The sequence below is a fragment of the Eremothecium cymbalariae genome, chromosome 2 (genome assembly GCF_000235365.1).
Source record: "Eremothecium cymbalariae DBVPG#7215 chromosome 2, complete sequence".
Lineage (NCBI taxonomy): Eukaryota > Fungi > Ascomycota > Saccharomycetes > Saccharomycetales > Saccharomycetaceae > Eremothecium > Eremothecium cymbalariae.
In genome coordinates, this window is record NC_016450.1 from 1,414,100 (window position 1) to 1,428,726 (window position 14,627).

Here is a 14,627-nt window from a genome sequence, read left to right on the forward strand (position 1 = left end):
GATTGGATAAATTTGGCACCATAACTGTATTAATAAATATTTTAAACCTGTTATCTATTCTACTTTAGAGCACATATAGTTCTTTGTATATATCAACGGCATTTGCCTCCGCATAAGCTTCTCCATCATTAACCAAACCTTTCGGACCACATACGATCAATAGATGATTCAGATAGGTTGGTCTATTGACAAAGGAGGCCAATTCAACTGACCAATTAATTCGACAGCCGTATTTTATTTTGGCATTATCAGTAGCTGAAAATGGCTTGTTTCCAATCAGCGCGCCTGATTCATCTAGATTGGAAGCTTCCATATCGATATCATCCAATGATTCCAACTCAAAATGTTCAATATGATCCTCTCTAGTGTCTGAAGTTGAATACACAGCGGCGTTATCAAGATCAGGAGCCCCCTGTGTCACAAAAACATCAATACCCTGCTTATCATCTATAACATGCATTTCAGATTCGTTTCTAACCATCCAAACAAATTTGATGTAGTCGATATCGCCCTGTTGTTTCAAATACCTGAATATTGGTAGCCCTAAAGAAATACCGGCCCCTCCTACAACAATCGCTACTCTCTTTGCCTTCGCTAGCTTTTCGGAAGAAATGCCTTCATAATGATTCACAACTGTATAAAATGAGCCCAATTGGAACGTAAAATTATTGTGTTCTCTCACTATTAATTCTACATGCCCATCATCTGGCAAGGATGCTACGGTAAAAGGATGACTAGGCAAGAACCAATATAACGGATGCAGTTTCCTGTAAGAGGAGATCCTCAAATGTGAACCTACTGCGAATCGTTCTGGCATCACCACCCGGGGTAATAAAACACGGACTAGCTTTGTGCCTTGTTCATAGTTAGTAATCTTTGATATAACATTAGCTGAATGGCTAAGAGAGACTTTGGAAACAAATTCCACCAGGTATATTGACCCGATGGCCGCCAAATAAGGCCATGCAACTCCGGGCCTTGCGTGTACGGGAATCAGTAAACACATCGCCCATTGACCCAATTGGTGAATAACAAAGAATGTATTGTATGAATATCTTCTTATAGGACCAGTGGAGGCAAATAGTAACAATAATATAAATAACCAAACCACAAATCCCACAAAATTCCATGTATTGGAAAACAATTTTTCCATAGCAGACACATTATTGTCAAGTACCCACTTTACAACAAAACACGCACCATGCACCAACCCCAGGATCACAATAAAACGCGACAACCAAATATGTAATGGTATTAGCTGAGCATATGTATAATCAGACAAAACGTAATTTGGTCTAATAGTAAGGAAACTATTCAAAAATATCAAAATATATGATACCCTTCCCAACCGCTTCATATACACAGCAGCATCATGACGAAGGGAATAATGATGAACAAAAGGAACACCTAGAACCAGGATTAACGTGGGAACATAAACTATTGGAGATGCATCAACAATGCTTCTGACAAGTCTGCTCTTTGATTTTGATGACTTAACCGAACAGAATTTGCGCACTAGAATTAAACCAAATATAAAACAGAATGTTACACCAAATGTATAATACCCATATGGAATATTAGCATAATGAGTATCCCCGTGCTTCTTAGTAAGTCGAACACTCATTAAGAAGCGCTCAGTAATAATGACAGCCTGCAACAACGGTTAACGTGGAACCTTGGAACAATTCCGACTTATCATTTGTAATATATTTCAACATCATGTGAGTAAAATCTTAAATCTGGCTTCGTCATCAAGCTACACATAAACATAAATATATCTCACTATACAAAATAACGTTACAACATAAGATGATACACCGGGTAACAAAACAAGCAGAGCACAGCTGTTTCAACAAAGGATTGGATGTCTAGTAGTATCCATCCTCTCTATAAGGTATCACTCACTCTCCTCTAGTTAATTCCACGTTTATGTAATTCCTGAGCATATATACGTTGTTTGTGCATGGATCAATGTCCTGGCGTTACCTGTGACACTAAAACAAGTAGCAAGCCAACATGCCATGGAATAGAAGGTGCTGAGTTCTTGATATACAGGCATAGCCAGCCATGATGGTTGATATAGCCTGAATCCAAAGACATTTTATAGGGTATGTTACGAATCACGCGACCAACATTTAGATCCACGACGATGAACGACTGACCATTATAATCATCACCAAGGATCTTGGCATTCACACCACAAGCAATGACGAAAAGATACCATGGACCGGTACAAGCGTTTTAGTTGACGAACTTGATGAGAAGAATTGAAGTAACAGAAGAAAGGATGCATTGTTTTAAACTAGAAAAACATTATTAACATTAAACATGATTAAACCTAGGATCCCTAGATCCATAAAAAATACAAGCGCACCGAAAATTATCAACGAATAATTAAACAGAAAACAGAAGTAGTTTAAACGTCTCGTCTGAAACCATTTGCTTGTCTTAAAATCGCTGGCTAGCGCCCAGTCATCAAACAGGTTGATAAGCAGTTTAAAGTCCTGCCGTAGACTGCCATAGGCAAAGCTATAAAAATGGCCCCATAGAGACCATATAGAACGGAAAGCGCTATTACATTTTAGCGCAATTGGACCCAGAACACTAGAAGCCACCGGCTCCAGAAGTTTAGTAGCACCTTTATATAGTTTTTAATAAGGAGAAACACCCTCTTTTTAGAGATCTGAGACTGGCATCAAGCACATACCCTTGAAAATGGGGGGGAGGCATGCATGGCCTCATATTAACTCTGAACTGCCGTTAACTTTGGTTGATTATATTTACATTCTACCCTACGTTGTCCATATAACGGAAAGTGTATGTAGTAGGGGGTACACACCTCCCACATTAACTATTATCTAAACACATTTATTGATCTGAAATAATATATATTTGAGTAGGGGATAGATAGATATTACTGCAAAAACCTCTAAATATATATTATTACATTAAAGCATTATATATATCATACCATTGTTATACGACAGTTGGATTACGAATCAACACGCAAATGCTGACTTAACCCAATCACGTGACCTAAACAGTAATATTGTTCACCTACTTTCCAGTCTGGTGATAGTGCAAGCAGCCTACTTATGGCTTTGAGGTGGGCGAAGAGATGTTCAAGCTACCACATGACCTAAGCTGACCGCCCTAAACATGTCGTTATACTAGGGATCTGTCCCAGTCATCTCACGAGACAGCAGACATGAGCCCCACATTGTCCGGCTAGTCAAGCAACATCAATAGTAAGAAGGATAGCGATACCCCTAGCTCACCAGAGGGTAACCCATCGATTAGAGACTACATAGGAGTGTCTGAATCTCAAGATACCACGCAGAACTGCTGCTTCTTAGGCCAGCACTCTTTGTTCCGGGTGTTCTTTAATTTCGCAACAGAAAACCATACTGTTCTTTATATTCCAAATATTTTCCAATACGGTCAGGAAATTGTCGGTCAAAGTGGCCGAGCGGTTAAGGCGGTGCCCTGCTATTCGATCTATCGAAAGCGTTGTTAGGCATTGGGTTTTACCTTCGCAGGTTCGAATCCTGTCTTTGACGTCTTTTTTCGCAATTTGTTTAGATCTCATACGGGGATTACGACCTACGCCAAACTTAATGTATTCATGAAGTTATATATAACCGGCCATCAGCATTGAAAGAAATATACTATAAATATTTATTTCTGAGTTTCTTGATACCATGGATCAGGTACCATTAGTATATATCTCTCCATAGCTTCTCTGAATCTATTTTTATACTGCCTTGGAGTGACCACAGTAGGTTCTTTCGTTCCACCACCTACTAGGCCTTTTTCCTTGACCCAGCTTTCCAACTTTTTATCCCAAGTAAAAGTTCTTATGCAATCAATTATTCCAACAGTTAAATTGTGGTTTTCATTATCCACACCAATTACAAGCGAGTAATCCATTACGTTCATTTTAGCCAAAAACAAAGTATCGTTCCATAATGAAGCCCTCAAAAGCTTTTTATCATATTCTCTAACAAATATGGGAGATTCGTATATATATTCAACCATGTTTTCATCAAGAAGAACTTCGTTTTCTTTTCCTGTTTGCTCTACGTGTCTGTTACGCATAGTGCCCTTTAGATCAAATATCCTGCTTGTTTTCTTGTCATAGAAAAGGTTTTCCATTATTATAACATCCATTTTGAAGCTCTTACTGGTAGTAGAGTTACGAATATGTATTTGGAAGAACCCAAATATTTTTGCCAACGACGTCGGAAGATCATGAAATAATGCCTGACCCATATATTCAAAATAGCTAGGGGCAAATTTGACAAATGCATCTATCTCAGGATGCGATAGTTCCTTTATTACAAATCTGTCATCAAGTGTCTTCAAGAAAGCGCTGCCACTTTTTCCGCCAGTTGAATCCCATTTTACGCACCTAGATAAACTTTGGATAAAGTTCTCATCTCCACAACCACATTTACGACGGAAGGCTTCAAATTGCTCATAAAAAAAATCTTACAGGACATTACAGAGCTGCCATCCTGGAATTGGTATCTCAAATGCATTCCTGTTCTCTTAGTCATTATTTTCTCAAGATCTAAAGGTTCAGGTTCATTCACTATATGGGGAGATTGCATTTCGGTGTCTGCTGCTAACTCATCAACCACGTTTTCACTGAAAGATCTGTGTGAATCAGTCTCTACCAGACGATTTGATTTTGTTAATGTAGTCTCAGATTCTGGGCGTATATTCTGGACTGAGCTTTTCATATTACCGATTTTTTTGACATAGTCCGAGCAACTTAAACAAAATGCAATTAGAGAACATGGCTCATCTTCTCGGATAATCACATCGTTGTCCATAAATATATGTTCAAACTGAGTAGTGGGGTATTCCAATGGTTTCCAAGACGTAGCTGACCTGTCTGCCCAAAAATTGGCAAGTGTCTTCATCAAAGATATCTTTTCAGAAGGTGCAGTTACAGTGCTCGAACTATCCATATTTGCATTTGTAGTTGTAGTAACTGGAGGTAGCGGTTCGTTTTGCGTATTTTTATTTGCACCTGTTAACAGCTCCTTGGACTTAGTATTTTTGTCTTCATTAGCATTAAGCACGCTCTCAGACCACATATGTATAGAATTCTCTAATTCAGTTTCTAATCCTCTCCTTATATGTGACTCGTTTACGGATAATTCCGGAGAAGCCACACCCATATCCAGCTGGGTTTGGTGGACATTTCCAGTAACAGCAAAAGAAGTGGACATAATAAACTTGCTGGGATTTTTTGTCTCTTCCTTCATCGGACCATCAACAGCATCCATTACATTCTTGTAAACCTCAACAATAGGTTTTGAAGATTTCACTCTCATTGCCTTATATTTATTTTTGTTCATTTGTAATCTTTCCATTTCTCTTTGTAATTCAAACTCCTTTGACAATGCATCAAAATGTATTTGGTCGAAGAAACTTGCTAATTGGCCAACCTTGCTATCAGCATTATAATCTCTGCTTCTTTGTGTTACTGAGCTGTTAGAACTGCTCATACTCAATTGTCGTAAATCTTTTAAAACAGGCCGGTTATCTTTAAAATGTAATCCTTCGACTTTATTGACTTGTGCTCCAATAGCAAGATCCTCAGATGATTGAACACCAGTAGTGATACTCCTAAATATTGGAGCAGTTTGAGAACTTGTAAGACCACTTCTTAAACCTAATCCGTCACTAGTCTGGCGGATAAGTTCCTCAAACTTATATGCTTCGTCAAGAACCCGAGATTTTTTACGCTCCTCTCTGACAAGAGGTCTAAAATATTCTGAATAATCCTCCGAACGCACATCTTTTCGAACTGTTTCTTGTTGAGTCAGTTCTTGATTAATTGATCCCTGTGAAGTTTCTTGTGAGTTTCGCTGTGCTTCATCATTGAACTCCCCTACTAGCTCTTCAAGATGTTGCTCATACTTAGACTCCGCTGGCGCGCTTTCGTCGTCAGTTTTATTGTTACTATCAGCCTCTTCAGGAATATCATGTATTGGACTTAGATCCTCCCCCTTTCCTGTCTGTTGTCGTGGTCTGTCATCCACTCGTTTGGAATCGATAAATAGTTTCTTCAATTGCAATGCAGTGATACGGGCAATATCCTTGTCTGTGGGTAGGTATTTTTTCTCAAAATCGGTGAACTCTGCATCCCAACCTGCTGCGTTATTATTTAATGCGCGTATAGCAGCATTCATGTGTAGATGCTTATCGCCAGGTGTGCTGCGATATAATTCATTTGTATATTGCATTAAACGCTTTTTCTCCTCTTCAGCCTTTACTTTAAGATCCGTTATTTTAGCTTGGCCATTATTCATCCTATCTTCAGAAAGGCTATCAAGCTTTACCCTATTTAACCTATCCAAGACACTGAAGTAAAAGTTATTAATCTTTTCTAAAATCTGGTGACAGGATTCAACTTTCAATTTGATATCAATATGCGGTCTCCATGTGATCTTGGGCGATGGAGTTATCAATTCGTGTACATCTATATCTGAATACTCCATTCTAACCACTGAATCATTCAATCTAAAGTACTTTATATGATCTTTAGAAAAGTCATGTGAGCAATTTCCAATTCCTGTCAAATGATCGTCGCTGTTCCAAAATAAAAGTTCCAAGTATTTCCCCAGAGAATAATTCCAGGTTCTATCACTCATCTGTAAGGTTGGTGTGGTATTTCCACATCTTTTACAGTAACTCCACGTAAATATTATGTTGTGTAAAAGAGGGATCTTGCTTTGGAACCGTTCGATCAGAACATCTACCTTGCCACTTCCATGAACATAGCTCCTATAATGGTCCAGCATTAACCCGCCGCAGCTATGACTGCAAGGACGATAAGCTGTTGCAACTACATTCTCTATAAATTGGCCCACAGATATATCATTATCCCAAAAAAAATCAATAGTTACCAACTGAGGCCCAATGCAGGGGGTGGCTGTCCGTTTCGAAATTACTGAATATAAAACAGTGATATTCTGATGTGATCCTGTGCCAAGTAGGTTTTGTGACAGCGAATATGACACCTCCCACTGCCGCTTTCTTCTTTGCAACTTCAGCTGTAGGTCTTCCATTTCTTTATAATGTATGAACTTAACCAAGTAGTTGTAATCTTGTTTTCTCAACACGTTCATATCAAGGCCTTCAATTGAAACTTGATCGTTACTTTGTTCTATGGCTTTTGTAAGACGTTCAAATTCTTCTGCTTTTTTGTTGAGTTGGTCTTCCAGTTCTCTGGCTTTCAATAACAAGTATGGCACAGGGAATTCTACTGTTGGGGATACAGAAAACAACCTTGAATAAAACTTATCAATAAATTCTGCAAAATAACCTATTGCAACCAGTTGTCTTCTCTTCTTGAAATTCTCCTTATATGCAGCTGGAGATAATTGCAAAAAGTTATCATTAAAGAATGAACTTTCAAGTTTCAGACAAAACACAGAATAAACCATAAATTCTGTAACATCTTTGATTTTCCTTAGTGTTTGATTACACTCCCCTCTTAACACAATTGTTGCTCCAAGGGTTGGCTTGCATCCTGTCAAAAAAGTATAAGTTTTACTTAGGTTTTCGTAAATGAATGTTTGTACCTCAAACCTTTCGCAAGTACCTAACTTAATATTCGTTGCTAATTTATCAACAGATATTGCTATATCAGATTCTGTAAATTTTGAAATCCGTTCAATGACCTGAGGCTTAACGTTGTATTGAACCACGATATCCGAATCATTTAAAAGTTTAAGTGCATATCCACTGACATTAGCACCAACAAAAATTATATCAGGATTAAGCGATGTTAGCCTCAAAACCAGTTTGTTAAGATATTCCTTTTCTTGTGCCATAACGGACACTAAACTCAAAAGCTGGTTTTCATTTTTTTGGTATTCCAATGGGAACATTATCAACAATATACGTGGATTTCTGAGTTCACGCGGCATAGATTTGAGAGGCAGCCCTTTGGAGTATGCTAAACCATGCAAAAACTTTGAATCGTGAATATTCCCGCCAGCAATTCTCTTGATTTTCAAATAATGTTGCTTAAAATCTAAATCATCCAGCTTCCTGCCATCAAGATGAATAACTTGAATCTTTAATAAAAAAGGTCGAAATACGTTTTGCCATTCTTCGGAAGTCGGAAGTTCTTGGTCATCCAAAACCTGTTTTAATAATGCCTCCATATGAAGAGTTGATACTTCATTTAACTCTGTCCTACCTTCGCGAGAAATCATACGAAGTGCAGAGGAGCTTGATATAACCCTTCTTAGATCCTTACTGGATAGTATTTCATTTCTGAGCCTCGGTCTCATTAAGTTTGTCATATCATAGGATCGACTGGAAAAATCATTGTCGGAGCTAACTACTGATATCAAATTTGGAGCACTATAATTAAGAAAGGAAAAATCCTTTCCAACGTTATTATAGAGAGATATTGATTTACTTCTGCTTTTTCTGCGAGAGCGCATTCTTTGAAGGGATGCCTGAGCCCTCTGTGAAGATTTTGATGCATTTCTCAAGGATCTAATGGGATTGTGTTCAGAAGCCCGAGGCTCATTCAATGCAGAATATAATGACATAGAGCCTTCATCCTCAGAGCCTTCATCCTCACTCTGATCTTGAGGCTCTGGAGACAGGACATTCGATTGCGGTGATGTTTGAAAATAGATAGAGGGTTTTTGGGAGGAACAATTCTGGTGATTACTAAGGCCATAGTTGAACTCAAATTTAAAATTGCTATGCCCCAAGTTTCCAATTATACTGTTTGGAGTTTGCAACTGTTGCTTTGGCGGAAAACTAGCAAATGCGGTATTATTGTGCCCATTAATATAACTTGAGAGGGAACTTCTGATGTTACCTAGTTGTAAACTTCTAATGCTTGTATTCGACCTTTGGTTGCCATTTTGATGAGTTCCACTCGTTGGTTCTTGGGTAATCGGGGAAAGTATGTCAACATCACGTAAAGAATATCTATCACGAGTACCGCGTCTTGGTCTGTTAACATTCTCGTGCGTATAATGGTTGTGGCTATGATAGTGAGAAGAATGTAAATAGTGATGCGAAGCATTTAATTTACTGGAAGGAAAGGATATTTCTAACGATTCGCCCTGCCTAGTTGCGGGAATAGCCATTTTTGGAGGCGGTGTTGGTGTAATAAAGAACCTAGAGTCATCGCCAGTAGTTAAAATACTCTGCATATCGTCATCATTCAAACCGTTCGTTGATTCCACATGTGAGTTGCTCACTTGATCAATGTGAGAAGTTTCCTCGATTGAGGATTCATCACTGGAATCCTCATAGTTGTTTGCATGTTCATAACAATTGTTACATATCCTCATTTTACCGCTATAGCCGAATTTATCACCGTGTACCAAGAATGTACAATTGCTACAAAATATCTGACCACAGATACGACAATGATGCTTCCTCCTAAAGGTATTAAAAGTTCGAGTACATGCAAAACATTCTTTAGCACTTTCATCCTTCATCCAATAGTCCTTTGAGAGTATACCTCTATTTCTCATCTGACCCTTTTTCTTAGTGTTATAGAACCCGTAGAGGAAATTCCTCGAAAAAGATGCAGTTAAAGAAGAAGAGACGCTCTTTGTAGATGCAATATCATCTAAATCATGTGTCTTCGGTGTCCTTATTGGTATCGCTGTTACTGTAGGCTTTGACTCGTAGATACTAGATCTTTTGTTGCTGGCAGAGTTGCCAAGAGAAAAATGCAATGACTTATTTCTATCATCTAAAGAGATACCAGAGTTTTGAAAGCTGATAAACTTCGAGGAACTGGAAGATGGCGAAGAGTAAGATAACTCCTCATCCTTTGCATGCCGCTTTGACATTGTAATATCAGGCGGAGAGATTCGCATTGGGCCACAGATCAATGTTGAATCATTTAGTTGGACATGTTTAACTTCCCGTGATGCAGTCTTCCTTCGGTCCTTCAACGAAGTTTCAACGGTAGGCACTTTCAAATCACTTAGGACTGGCTCAGTGTTCACATGTGAGATAGTTTTTGATACTGGAGGTTTCTGTTTTAGAAACTCTGGCTTTTCGGAAGTACCAGAAACCGCCCCTAAGTGGGGTTTCCCTTCTGGATCCATGCTAATTTATAGTGCAGTTACCGGCAGGCTCAACTATACTTAGTTAAGGTGCCGCCTTGAGACCTTTATATATGTAAGTACGTGTGCATTTGTCTGCTGGCCAAAAGATGATTAGATGCCATCTATTTTAGTTTTAACTCGCGAGGACCTTGGAGACACCGCACGTGAAGGAAAGAGAACGGTGAATTATTAGGGAGCGTACAACGAATGCTAAATGCACTTTAGAAATGGAATTGATAACGGTGGACCATAGTTATGTTCGCTTTATATCTTCCACTAATTGCTACATACGTGCAGTCCTTGTACCAGATCGTCGGTTCCGATTATTATGGAAGTACACTAGATAGCTCCATGAGCATCAGCCATAACAGTTCAAATAATCTAATCTTGCCATTTAATAAAACGAGGATACCTGGAAGTAGCAACTCTAAAGAAGTTAGAGAGTTTATATTTCGGCATTTTGACAAGTTGAACCAGAAGTGGATACTGGAAACTACGCAATTTCAAGAAAACGGCTATGAATTTACTAATATCATTTATACGTTGGGCGATGAAGATAACTACCTCATGCTAGCCGCCCATTATGACTCTAAGATTGACCCAACCGGCTTTATAGGGGCTATAGACAGTGCAGCCTCATGTGCAATGCTGCTATATGTAGCCAAATTCGTGGATACGGTGCTAACAGACTGTGAAACTACAGACTGCCCCCTTAATGGCTTCACAGGCCTTAAAATCGTTTTCTTCGATGGGGAAGAGGCCATCCACGAGTGGGGTCCAACTGACTCAAAATATGGATCAAGATACCTGGCTGAAAAAATGGAAAGTAATGGATCGGTTTACAATATAGGTCTTCTGATCCTTTTGGATTTACTGGGCTCGCAGAACCAGAATTTTGTGCCCAACTACTACAGAGAGCACACAGAGCATTACTATGAAACTCTATGGAAGTTGGAGGCAAGATACAACTCCTTCTATAGCACTGAAACACATTTTTTTGATCCCAGTAGCTATTCTCAAACGCTCTGGGATGATGACCACGTACCCTTTTTGGCGCGCGATGTTCCCACATTGCACTTGATCCCTTCGACGTTACCCACTCAATGGCATAAATTAGAGGATGACTTTGCACATCTAGATCAAGATATCGTCAACAAGTGGACCATTTTGATTTGTGAGTTTGTAATTGAATACTACCAATAAATTCAACTTGTGTACCATGTTTAAAAGGACGGTGTGTGTATTACGTACTGTCTAGACTCATTATCACGTGCTGTGAAATCCTTATTAAGGGAACTCTGCCTTTCTTGGTGATGTGCTTTTACAAGTCACTCCTATAATGAATTCGCGTATTGCTGCTACTATTGGAAGGTGAAAGGGGGTTTATCGCAGGCTGAGTCATTAAGTTACACCAAGGAGAGGCCTTAGGAAGATACAGCATTGAGGTTTTCGGAAATGAATATAAAACTGTGTCTCAAGGTACTAGGGCTGGTAGTGCAATGTGCTACAGCGATTCATGGGTATAGAGAAATAAACAGGGCGCGGCAGGGGTACCTCTCATCGGCGTTGCCAGAACGTGGAATACTGTCGAACGATGATGATGATAAGTGTCCCCCATGCTTCAACTGCATGTTAGAGATGTTTGAATGTAAACAGTTTTCAACTTGTAATTCCTATACAGGCAAGTGTGAATGTTTGCCGGGTTTTGGAAGCGAGGATTGCTCGGAACCGTTGTGTGGGGCTCTTAGCGACGAGGATGGACATAGACCGTTTAGAAAACCTCAAGAAAAGTGTGCATGTAAAGATGGGTGGGGTGGTATTAATTGCAATGTATGCCAGGAGGATGATGTGTGTGATAGTTTTATGCCGGAAGGCTTAAAGGGGACATGTTACAAGGATGGCATAATTGTTAAGTCTTTATATCAAGGCTGTGATGTTACCAACAAGAAAATATTGGAAATATTGAAAGGTGCAAAACCCCAGGTTACATTTTCATGTAACAGGACTGTTGCAGATTGTAACTTCCAGTTTTGGATTGATGAAATCGAGAGTTTCTATTGCAAGTTGGATACTTGTCAGTTTGAATATGACCTGAACAAAAATGTATCGCATTATACCTGTGAAGACGTCAGTTGTAAGTGTATTCCGGAAACGATGCTTTGCGGTAAGGAAGGGTCTATAGACATTTCTGACTTCCTAACAGAGGCTATTAAAGGGCCCGGTGATTTTAGTTGCGACTTGAAAACAAAGGACTGTCGATTCAGCGAGCCAAGTATGAACGATTTAATTTCATCTGTATTTGGTGATTCCTATATCATGTTGCAATGTGAATCTGGAGAATGTTTACACTACAGTCAGATTCCTGGTTACGAACCCCCTCGTAAAAATAAACTGACCAAGTTCGGCATCTTCGTTATATCAATAACTTTGGTAAACATTATTGGAGTGGCCTCTCTGGTTGTCTTTTATATTTTGAAGAGTCCTCTATTCAATCAGGGCGCTATCAAGTTATCAGAGGAAGATGGTAAGGAGCATGACTTCTTGAAATCAAATGTTAAGGCAACCTTAACATTTGAGAATATATCTTATAAAGTTTTTCCCACGAAGAAGGTCAATACTACAGTTTTGAATTCTGTTAGTGGGGTAGCGCGTTCAGGTGAAATTCTAGCTATTATGGGCGGTTCTGGTGCTGGAAAAACATGCTTGTTAGACATATTGGCAATGAAGAACAAGACTGGTGCTGTGTCCGGTAATATAAAAGTAAATGGAACAAGTATATCTAAGGGTGACTTCGCAAAAATTGTTGGATTCGTTGATCAAGAAGATTATTTGTTACCAACCCTAACTGTTTATGAAACAGTACTAAATAGTGCGCTATTGCGTCTACCTAGATCGATGTCATTCAATGCTAAGCAGCGCAGGGTGTATCAAGTCTTGGAAGAGTTACGGATATTCGACATAAGAGACCGAGTCATAGGTAACGATTTCGAAAGAGGTATCAGTGGCGGTGAGAAGAGAAGGGTGTCAATTGCCTGCGAATTAGTAACTTCTCCTCTAATTCTATTTTTAGATGAGCCTACATCAGGACTGGATTCCAACAATGCAAACAATGTCATTGAATGTTTGGTTAGGCTGGCTTCTCACTATAATAGAACGTTGGTACTATCTATTCACCAGCCTAGATCTAACATTTTCAAGTTATTTGATAACCTGGTTCTATTAAGCTGCGGTGAAATGGTTTATTCTGGAGACGCTTCTAGGGTAGGTGAGTTTTTCCGTAATCATGGGTACGTTTGTCCGAACGATTACAATATTGCAGATTATCTAATAGATGTCACTTTTGGTACCTCAACTCAATCGCTACAGCAGAATTTTCGAAACAATGACCTTGAAGCTGTTGGACTTCATAGTCATGAAGACTCAATTCATGTACCAGAACTGAGCAATTCTTCTACTCAACGCGAATGGGAACACTTTGCTGTTCACAGAGATGAACTAAGAGTCATGCTACAGGAGCCAGGAGAACGGAGGGCAGCCGAGGGTACGCTAAATTCCCATCTGTTGCAGAAACTATTCAATGAGGGGCCTTACTTCTCTGAACTTTGTGTGGAAATTGAGTCAATTAATTCTACACCTGCAGCTAACGGACTAAAACCTTCCTCATATGAATCTGCCTCTTTCTTCCAACAACTATCAATCTTAAACTCTAGGACTTTTAAAAACGTCTTCAGGAACCCGAAATTGTTGATGGGTAACTACCTTATGACCATTTGTCTCGGATTGTTTTTGGGTGTCTTATATTTTGATGTGGATAATGACATTAGCGGGTTTCAAAACAGATTAGGGTTGTTTTTCTTCACCTTGACCTACTTTGGCTTCCTTACACTTACGGGGCTATCATCGTTTGCATTGGACAGAATAATCTTCTTGAAAGAACGCTCAAACCATTATTATTCACCTGCGGCATATTATTTGAGTAAGATAATCAGCGATGTTTTCCCACTTAGAGTATTACCTCCTATCCTTCTGGGAATTATGGTGTATCCACTTGTAGGTTTAAATATGGCTGAAGGTGCATTTTTTAAATACATTTGCATTCTCATCCTATTCAACTTGGGTATATCCCTAGAAATCCTTGCGATTGGCATTATATTTGAGGACTTGAACAACTCCATTATTGTCAGCGTCTTGATACTTCTCGCTTCCCTGCTTTTCAGCGGCCTGTTTATCAATACAGAGAAGATCACTAACGTCGCATTTAGGTATATGAAGAATTTTTCGGTTTTCTACTATGCCTATGAGTCCTTGATTATTAACGAGGTTAAAACCTTAATGTTACGGGAAAAGAAGTACGGTTTAAACATTGAAATTCCTGGTGCTACTATCTTGAGCACTTTTGGTTTCAAGGTTCAAAATTTATTATTCAATATTAAGATTCTAGCCTTCCTTAACGTCCTATTCCTAGTCTTAGGGTACCTAATTCTGGAATTTTTTGTTGTTGAACAGAAATAA

The 14,627-nt window shown here is 39.0% G+C and overlaps 3 protein-coding genes, 1 non-coding gene and 1 further gene across 4 annotated transcripts; 3 read left to right on the forward strand and 2 right to left on the reverse strand.

The window, feature by feature from the left end:
• Positions 1 to 64: 64 nt before the first annotated feature.
• On the reverse strand, positions 65 to 1,624 carry AIM14 (putative metalloreductase; the record flags this gene model as incomplete). Its single annotated transcript, XM_003645204.1, has 1 exon — positions 65 to 1,624. The coding sequence occupies one exon, from the start codon at positions 1,622 to 1,624 to the stop codon at positions 65 to 67; it is 1,560 nt and encodes a 519-aa protein (XP_003645252.1).
• Positions 1,625 to 3,455: 1,831 nt separating this feature from the next.
• Ecym_2734 lies at positions 3,456 to 3,560 on the forward strand. The gene is made up of 2 exons: positions 3,456 to 3,492; positions 3,516 to 3,560. It is a non-coding gene; the product is annotated as a tRNA-Ser (tRNA).
• Positions 3,561 to 3,678: 118 nt separating this feature from the next.
• On the reverse strand, positions 3,679 to 10,115 carry Ecym_2735 (the record flags this gene model as incomplete).
• A 255-nt stretch (positions 10,116 to 10,370) lies between these two features.
• On the forward strand, positions 10,371 to 11,318 carry Ecym_2736 (uncharacterized protein; the record flags this gene model as incomplete). The annotated part of the gene is made up of 1 exon (XM_003645205.1): positions 10,371 to 11,318. The coding sequence occupies one exon, from the start codon at positions 10,371 to 10,373 to the stop codon at positions 11,316 to 11,318; it is 948 nt and encodes a 315-aa protein (XP_003645253.1).
• A 252-nt stretch (positions 11,319 to 11,570) lies between these two features.
• Positions 11,571 to 14,627, forward strand: ADP1 (putative ATP-dependent permease ADP1; the record flags this gene model as incomplete). Its single annotated transcript, XM_003645206.1, has 1 exon — positions 11,571 to 14,627. The coding sequence occupies one exon, from the start codon at positions 11,571 to 11,573 to the stop codon at positions 14,625 to 14,627; it is 3,057 nt and encodes a 1,018-aa protein (XP_003645254.1).